This window comes from Chaetodon trifascialis, chromosome 21 (assembly GCF_039877785.1).
Source record: "Chaetodon trifascialis isolate fChaTrf1 chromosome 21, fChaTrf1.hap1, whole genome shotgun sequence".
In the NCBI taxonomy this organism is placed as follows: Eukaryota; Metazoa; Chordata; class Actinopteri; order Chaetodontiformes; family Chaetodontidae; genus Chaetodon; species Chaetodon trifascialis.
The window spans coordinates 5,362,450-5,371,972 of NC_092076.1; the positions used below are offsets into that span (position 1 = coordinate 5,362,450).

General features: G+C 44.3%; 1 protein-coding gene across 1 annotated transcript; it reads left to right on the plus strand.

Annotated features, from left to right (window-relative positions):
* The first annotated feature begins 449 nt into the window (after positions 1–449).
* On the plus strand, positions 450–5,115 carry LOC139349685 (rap1 GTPase-GDP dissociation stimulator 1). The gene is made up of 5 exons (XM_070990646.1): positions 450–799; positions 2,675–2,782; positions 3,458–3,580; positions 3,773–3,898; positions 4,277–5,115. The coding sequence occupies exons 1-5, from the start codon at positions 706–708 to the stop codon at positions 4,747–4,749; spliced, it is 924 nt and encodes a 307-aa protein (XP_070846747.1). The 5' UTR covers positions 450–705; the 3' UTR covers positions 4,750–5,115.
* The last annotated feature ends 4,408 nt before the right edge of the window (positions 5,116–9,523 follow it).

Consider the following 9,523-nt stretch of genomic DNA (forward strand, 5'->3'; position numbering starts at 1 on the left):
TCCTTTGATTCTGTTATTGTCTTGTGATAGATGTTATAAATGGAGCGAGATGTGAGTAAAAAGAGATTTCATTTGGGCATTTAAGTGACTCTCATATGGTAGAATTTGATTAATTACAGAGCTCTGGAGAGAAGAAAGGTAAAGCAAATTTTCCAATCATCTAACATATTGCGATGATCGCAAGAATGATTATTTAAAAGGGGTACATTATAAGAGACATCAGGCTGAAGACTAGGAAAAATGCCACCTGCCACAAAAACAGACACCAGATGCTCACCTGTCTGCTGTTGTTTTGGATTTTCTAGAAGCTGAAAGGCACTGTGGGAGAGTTTAGGGCGGTAAGAATACACTCAGCAGAGTCAGCCAAGTGCTAATACCTTAACTGCACACACACATGCACGAGGGGGGAGAGAACAGCTTTAGTGAGGATTTGCTCTGTATTAACCCTGAGAGGAGACGGAGAGCCAGCTGGAGTACCAGGAAGAAGAGAAGGAGTGCACAAAACATAGACAACCATTTTATTTTGTACAAAACAACAGTGCAAGATGTGACGGGGGTGCAGCGGTGGGATTAAAGGGAGATGTAGACTGAAGTGGGTTTCCTCGAAGCTGATGACTGCCACTAAAAGCGGAGTGCATTTTGCATGAAGAGTCGACCTGAGAAAGCTTCAGCAGCACCTGCCCTGAGACGGTGGGACGCAGCAGAATGGGACATCCCAACGTACCGCTCATGTATACGTACACGCGTTCCCACCGGGATAAACGTGGATCCAGTCGACTGCAGCCCTGCACACCCAACGGTGAGTGGAGCAGAACCACGACTGATGACTTAGAGAGTCAGTCAGCAGCTGTGGGATCTTGATAGTTTTGGAATTAATGTGGTTGTCTTTGTTTCACTAATTCATGTTCACACATGGGGGTCTATTGGTACAACCAGACTTCAACACCGCTGACCACTGAGCAGCTGAATTGGCCAAGTTAGGGGTTAACAGTCACGGACAGCAGTCACTTCTGAACGGGAGAAAATGGTTTTCGTTCACACACGTTCTCACAGCTAGTGATGCGATTTAAGATTGTGATATTATTACATCGTTTGTACCTCACATGCCATCCCGACTCCTCTTGGATTTCTGATCATAGACAGCCTAATAAGTCTAGTAAGGAAAGTCAGTGTGGAAATAGACCTGCATTTTTTTCTAATGACCAGCAGGGGGCGAAACCACCGGTTGCAAAAAGAAATTTATGAGAAAATGACCCTACTTCTCACTTGATTTGTTTTCTCACTAAACATTTTTCCAATGAGTTTATTCTCTTAATCACTAGTTTGAAGTCCTATTCAGTCCAGCATGATGTTCATTTTGTGAATTATGGCTCCATTTAGCAGGGTATGCTTTGGGGACACTTTTGATTGACAAGTCTCTGCCACAGCGTTTCCTCGGGTTCTGAGTTAGATCCAGCGAGGGTCGAGGCGTAGCAACAGTGTTGCACGAGGTCACGTGATCATATTTTCCAACACTGGTCGGATCCTTCAACCTTCAATTTGTTGCTGATATGGTTGATGATCCGACTTGTTTTCTCAGACCCAGCAGGAACAATAAGCTTGAGCTCTTGAGAAGATCGCAGTTGTGGTGAAACATCAGAAGGCGTGACCCTGAGCTCTGCTATTGGCTGGTGGGTCCACATCCACTGCCCAAAGGTCGACACCCAGAAACATCCCGAACACAGCTAATAAGAAAACTCCGGCAGAGGGTCTCTGCAGATACAGACAGCGCCACATCATAAGTGATGATTGAGATGTAAACATAGTTTTTTAAGGAAATCCTGCTCATTCTGCCTTTAAGCCCCGTGATTCCCCTCTACATGCTTGTGTCTCCAAGTAATGGTCTGTTTGCTTAGCTAAGGACTGAAAATACAGTGATCACTACCGCTAATCACTATGTGTCAGTGCCCTCTGCGTAAGTTAATTAAAGAACCACTCCAAAGAACGAGGCTGGCGACTGGAGGGTTTTATATTTGCACAGATCAGTCGGGACAATCGGAGCAGGAAAGTGCTATTTACTGATGAAGTGTCCTTGACCAAAGCACCAGCCACGAAGCCGATCAGGTCAGCCTGTCGACAGAGCCCCTCCAGCTTTAAAAGTGTTCCAATTCATTTCCATGAGATTTGTAAATTTATTAGATGCAATGCGTGAAGAGTCGAATATAGTAGTTATATTTGGATCATGCACTTGACAGTTTGTGAACCAGATGCTGTACTGGTGTGGTACTACACTGGCTGGATGTTTACATTGACGCGTTGTGAGCATGTTAGCATGGTGACGTTAGCACTTGGCCTTACGGAACCGCTGAAGACCAACAAACACTGAAGAAAAGCTCCACTACTGGGTGTAAAACCAGAAAGAGCAGAGGCTGACATCTGGTTTTCTTGCATGTGGGATGTGTAACAATAAGGTCTTTACTCCCATTCTGGTGGAGACCCCCAGCACTGCTTTTATAGTCCCAGTATTTTTCATGTGCATGTTTTCACACCATTTGTTTTATTGACAGCCCTGCTTCTTTTTCACTGTAATGACGTTCATATTTTATACACTCCTGTACAGCACTCGTACCTGCTGCCCTTTTATTTGTGTCCAGTTTTGTGACTCTTAAAGTTTCCATTTTCCATCCCCCCACAGACAACCTGAACAATGCATTAGGCGCCATCAGAGTCCTCGGCCTGGAACTGATTGAGGACGAACTTAAGCCACATCTGAACACAGTGCTGATCAACATTAAGGACAGGAGTGAGTTCATTTGCACTTGTTTACACTGTGACATCTCATTTCTAATTGGAATATATCTTATAACACTGTCTGCTAGACAGCATTAAATATATCACAAGGTGTCGTTCATGGTATAATGAGGGGTTTCAGGGTTGTATTTTGTGTCTTTCATTTGATGTGATTTGAATTGCAAAAAGCTGACAGTCCTGCTGCCACATGCAATTTACATATTTATGGTTTTCCATTCAAGCTTACCTCAAAACATTATGCCTCCCACTCCTAGTGGCAGCTATATCATCACAGCTCCCCATTCTGAATGCTAAAACCTGCAGCAAAACCACACCGGTGAGGGATGTGGAGCTGGGGGCTGGGAGGCTGTGAAGGGATCAGGTGCATGACAGTTGTAAGTCCTCGGGAGACGTTAAGCTGTATTTGTGTCTCCTAGAAAGAGGGCAACATGGGAGAGAGGCAGATGAGGTAAAGAGGGGTCAACGAGATCACGTAGAAAGTAAGGCTGAAGCAGACTAAAAGATTCAGCTCAGTGTAATCCAGCTTGACGATTAAAGGAGCAAATCGTATCATTTAAAAAATCTTCACCTGCCACAGCAACAAATTTTCTTTTGGTTTTGGCCTTTCATGGTTGGCGTGCATTTGTGTCAGTGTCGTGCTCACATATGTAATTCCACTCGTGTCCAGACAAAGGCGCTGCAGAGCAGGTCGTGATCAGCGGGATCCTGCCCATCCTGGCTCTGTCTCTGAGGCACAGAGGGCCTCTCACGCTGCTGACCGCAAAACTCGTGGCTGAACTCGCCAAGGAATGTAAGTCACATCTATGCTGGTCCATCATCTCCTCGTACATCATTTCCTGTTTATTAAGTGCACAGGATCAATCATGTGTTGGTTGATTCCCAGAGCCTTTGACTCTCTGCTGGAACTACTTTAATCTTTATATTTTGCTTCAGTGTAGTTTGCATGTTCATTCACTGAGATACTTTGTTTGTGTCCTGTCAGCCGTGGTACGTAAAGGTTTCGGTGACGCAGGTTTGGTCACGGCTCTGCTGTCTGTGCTGACCAGCACAGACCAAGAACTGCTCCTCCACGCTGTGAGGGCCATCTCACACATGTCTTATGACAGCTGTAAGTACAGTCAACCGATGAAAGATAGCTCTGGAAATGGATTTGTTAGATCGTTCCCTTCTAGATCTGCAGCCTCTGCAAAGCTCCATGATGCATTTTACATTGTTTGACACCAGGACAACAGGTAAAAGTCATGGTGGAGCACATGAACAGCAGGCAGAAGACTGAATTCATCACATTTAACCTCTTCGCAGAAATGCAATAGGAACCAACATGATTGGGAGGCAGAGGCTGCATCTGCCTTTTGTCCTCATTTGTTTTCTTCTTCCTCTGGTTCAGTGAGGTTTATGTTCATCATACCAATAATTATGACAGCAGAGATGTTTTCAGCTGCTACTCTCTCTAAAGAGCTATTTTCTGTCCCTCTGTCGCCCTCAGCTAAGCTGCAGGAGCTGTTACTGCGTCGAGGAGCAGTTCCTCGTCTTGTTGCCATCCTGCTCCGGTTTCCTGATAAGGAGCCCCTGGAGGAGGTGTGCCTCCAGGCCCTCTGTAACCTCAGTGGCATGGGTGTGGCGGAGGAGGCCGGCATGGTCTGGGAGAGGGGCGCCTCCGTGAGGCCCGGGGAGTCCGTTTTTCACGGCGTCTCTCCTCACACCTGTGGGTTCGCCTCCTCTGTGACTCTGGTGTGCGTCTCCCAGTGGGCGCCAGGTCAGTACGCCGTCAACATCGAGGTCTTCCAGCGCTGCTCCTCCTCTTTCTGGAGCCTCCACGGGAACAAACGGACCGCTCGTTGGTTCCCGTTCTCCGGTTTGGGAAGCTGTTCAAACCTGTACAAGGTGATGAAGTTCTCTACGAGGAATGTTCCCCGGACCAAGAGTCTGAGGACTCGCATGTTCCACACTTTCCTCTGACGGCAGACATGGTGGCCTTTTACCACAGAGGACTGGTGCACCGAAACATTCAGGTGAAGTATACTCACCAAAAACCTTGACACACACATTCGGACATATTCAAACTGTCTCTTCCTGTTGACTTTTATCTTAAAGTTTTGCTCTTTTTGTTGGAATTCCTCGGCTCAGTTTGTAAGTTAGAACTATTTTGCTCTGAAAAGAAGACTTTAACAACCACCTGCTGAAAACAGTCAGCTGCAGCTTCATTTCAGCAATTCAGCTATGAAGGGACACAATTCAACAGTGCTGTTACTGTTTTGTGTGCAATGATTGAATCAAGGACAAGGAAAAATGCTCTACATCAATGAAAAGCATGTATCCGAACTGGAAACCTTTAAAATGAATTCTGTGATGATGGTGGTGTTGATTTGTTCACAAGTGTTTGAAATAATGGGAATATCTATGCATGACACCAATATGAAGAATGTTCTTTTCTACAGCAAATACAGTCTTTAATGTTTGATTAGGGGCTGCACGGTGGCGCAGCAGGTAGTGCGCGTGCCTCACAGCAAGAAGGTTGCCGGTTCGATCCCCAGGTCAGGCGGGGCCTTTCTGTGTGAAGTTTGCATGTTCTTCCCGTGCATGCGTGGGTTCTCTCCGGGTACTCTGGCTTCCTCCCACAGACCAAAAACATGCTCATTAGGTTAATTGATGACTCTAAAAATTGTCCGTAGGTGTGAGTGTGAATGGTTGTTTGTCTCTGTATGTGGCCCTGCAATCGGCTGGCGACCGGTTCAGGGTGTACCCCGCCTCTCGCCCATTGTAGCTGGGATAGGCTCCAGCCCCCCGCAACCCCGAAAGGGATAGGCGGTATAGATAATGGATGGATGGATGTTTGATTAGAGCTTTTTCAATTTTACCCTACAAGTTTGATTATTTGGATATCTTTTACACCCTCTTAAGATTCTAAAATTGGGATACTTATTACTTATAATCAGTATCCTGTATTTACTCTTCAAAAATACTGATAGAAAACATACACAAGCAATAAACACATAACACTGTGCGTCTGTGTGTAGCAGTTTGTGTGCATTAGTTAAAACTACCCTAACACCAATACAACGTTCATATGCACAGTACGAACGCTGAATAATTTACATGTTTGTTTGCTTGTCATGTTTCCACCTGTTTTGTGAACGTTCACCCTTTGACATTCAACCAGGATTCCCGAAATCTTCGCTCCGTCCTTGAAACTCCCAGGACACTGCGTCAGCGTGAGCCCCAGAAGACGACAAGCCGAGAGGCCGCCGATGATGCCTGGTGGAAACTCCAGATCTGCTAAAAGCTTGTCTGCCTGGGTGCTGCGCAAGGCTCAGTAATCAGATTCAAATGGATTTTAGGCTCCAGGGAAATAACGATGGAAGTTGCGAGAGCGATTTGACAGAAGGTCACACAGCCTGAAGGTGAAAGTTGTGATCTGTGCAACAGCCGTGACTCCTGTTGAGTCTGATGTTTCTCAACATGAACATCAGCTAATACATCTCTGCTTGTCTCTGTCTATTCTTCTCTGACCAGACTTCTGGAACAGCCGTGTGCAGCCCTGTTGAACCAGCCAGACTTTAACACTAGATGGCATGCACGAGCTTTGTGGAAACCTCAGTCTTTGTATAGTGCAATTTTAAAGACACTTGACTATGTCCACGTGCAGCCACACATGGACCGAATCTAATAAGGACAAGCTGCATGACTGCACTTCTCAATGGAAATGCTCAGATATTTACATAGATTTAATTGCTTTGCTTTCCCCTGCTGATATGAAAGCGCCCAAGTTAAAGCGAGCGTGCGCCCTTTGACTGCGTGTCCGTTAAACACAAACACGAACACAAAGATAGACACAAGTGCATCGCCCTTCTCAGTCTTTCTCCCATTTCTCTTCCTCTAATTACCTCTCTTATTGGTTCCATTCAGCTCCAGGCGTCCAAACGCAGGGGCACGTCCTCTAATCAATCCTAACTTTATTACTCTGGGAGCCACTTAAATATTTGATGTGATAGAGATGAAGCTTTGGAATTATTTACAGGTAGACAAGAGGCGCACACACCTATTCTTGATTGACTTGATTGTCCTCTTGGGGAAAATTCATTGTGCGCTGGTTAAACTGGAGCAAAGGCTTATTTACATAAGAAAACAGCCTTATAGACAGTCCAACGGCCATCGATATTGTCATTACATGAGATAATTGGTGCATTAGTGCCTGCGTATATCAGACCGAAACCCTTTTTACTTGAGAATAACATTTGTCTGGTCAGGTTTATTCCCATGAGTCAAGACCCAGAAACAGGAACCAGAGGTGAGAAGCAAAAACAGCTAAAAGGTCGGTCAGCAGCAGCGTCTTCACTGCTCAGACAGAAAGTCACATCAGCATGCTGTTCTTAAAGGGTTTTGGACGACAACAACGCGCACTTTTGAATTATAGAAACTTTGCTTTCTTTTTCTTCTGTTCCATAAACAATACGGCACATTGCAAACCTGCAAACACACAGATTTGACAGCGTTTCTATGGGTTCAGCCACAGTTTGTGCCTCTCTGAAGGTTTTTCCAGAAAGACTCTGAAAAATAATCCATCAGTTCTTCCTCTTAATCCAAACAAAGGCTGGAAATGACTCTTAAGTTAAACATTTTATATGTTGTTATTATTTTCTAATATTTCCTACATCCCCTGTTGCGTCTGGACGCTGTGTAAAACATGAATAAAGCAGAATGTGATAATTTGCTGATCCTTTTTGACATATAGTCCACATTAAAAACAGCACAAAGACAAAATGTTTAATATTTCACCTCCTCAACTTTTGCAAATATGTGCCTATTCTGAATTTGATGCACCAATGTGTTTCAAACAAGTTTGAAACTAAAGACTTATGTTTGGGAAAGATGTGGAACGCTCCAAAAACACCTGTTTGGATCATTCCACAGGTAAACAGGTTGATTGGTAACAGGTGAGAGGATCATGATTGGGTATGAAAGGGGCATCCTGGAGAAGCTTAGTCACTCACGAGTGAGGTTCACCACTTTGTGAACACATGATTGTATAAAGGAGTTTACTGCATGAGCCCAGGAACACTTCCTAAAACTGTTTACCTTCATTTGTTCAGAGAGTAAATAAAAAGAAGCATCTCGGTTGCACAGTTAAACATTCACACCTGTGCAGCCGCTGCCTTGCCTGCTGGACGCTGAGCATCTTCTGCTTTTGATGCTCGTGGCTTTCTGGTCACAAGCTCACTAGTCCAACCTTTAAGACACCACCAGTTCATTTGGAGGTGACTGCATCTTGTTTAAGTAGCACACACTGTGCCAGCTTTTTCGGAATCAGGGTTGTGTTTTCTTACAAAGAGTTAATATTTTGCCTGTGTTTTACAAAAAGAACAAGGACAAGCGTCAGTACCGGATTAAGAAATGCAGTCACATCGAGAGAAACGTGTTAAAAATCTGTTCTATCCTCCATAAAACAGCACATTAGTCATCGGGATCAGAAGCTAACTGGCTAAATTGGTAGCAGCTGTTGAGCTGGTTGACGAGAGAAGGGTGCGTGTGATTGGCTGAAAGGTGAGGGGGTGATGACAGGTGTCAGCTCCACTGTCATGAAAAATGACATGAGTTAAATGTGTCTGTTAGTATACAAATGATGAAATAATGTTTCATAATAATGAGGTTGACTTTTAATGATTTTTTAAACTGTTTCACCATTTTTTGGTGCATTTCTATACTTTACAAGAATTCATAATGTTCCTTATTTAATATTGAACTCCGCAGTTTCATAAAACACAAGATAAGCAGACTGAAAGTTACCATGACTTCTTACCACACTCCAATCAAGAAAACATACTTTTTTTGTAGCTGTTGGCTCAGTCTTTGCACACATGATGCGTCAGACACATGAAGAGTTTAATCAATAGCTCCACTTCCACTCTGTAATAGGAGACGCAGGAAGTCTGCATATATTACTTTTAATATAAGACTTATTAATAATGCATGATGAACTTTGCATTATATGCCCTCAAACCCAGATAACATGGCTGAAGACTGTTTTATTGCTTGTCTTTGCAAATGAGTCATTTAAACTTTAATCCTCTTGTTGTTTTCTGCAGAAAACAACTCCATGTAATTGCATTAGGATTTCATGGCGCTGAGATTGTAATTACTGCTTTTGTCATTTCTCTATTGTGGCCCTCGTTATTCTTAGCCTGTAGCATCCTTCAGCAATAGACAACAATGATCCGCCTCGTTGACTCGCAGCACACTCTTTCTCATTTGACACGGACGCAAAAATTACAAAATAGAACGGCTAACGCGGTTACAGTAGAATTTCACACATGCAAACTGCAGATACAAACACATGTGCGCACAGACAAACAACATGCAGGAGGGATTTCTTTTCAGCGGACAGCGAATGCAGTCGCTTTGATAGATCCTTCCTCGGGGGTTTGTATCTTGCCTTTAAATACTGATTGTCAAGCAGATAAGATGATGGCTCCCTGATTCTCTGCCTCTCTGACAACACGCCGCCTTTGCAGTCGACCAAATTCTCACTTACGGACCTCTGTGACAGGTCGATGGCAACTCTCATCAGCAGAGATTCGGGATTAGCATCAACCAATCGATGCCTCTGTCAAGTGCGAGTGAGTTTTTGGACAGATCCACTCGACTGCATTGTGTGCCAGTTTTGCTGGGGCCAGCGGTGGCCTCGACCTCAGAGGAGACTGCGAGAGGAGCTCAAAATTAGAGGCAGCGGAAAGTG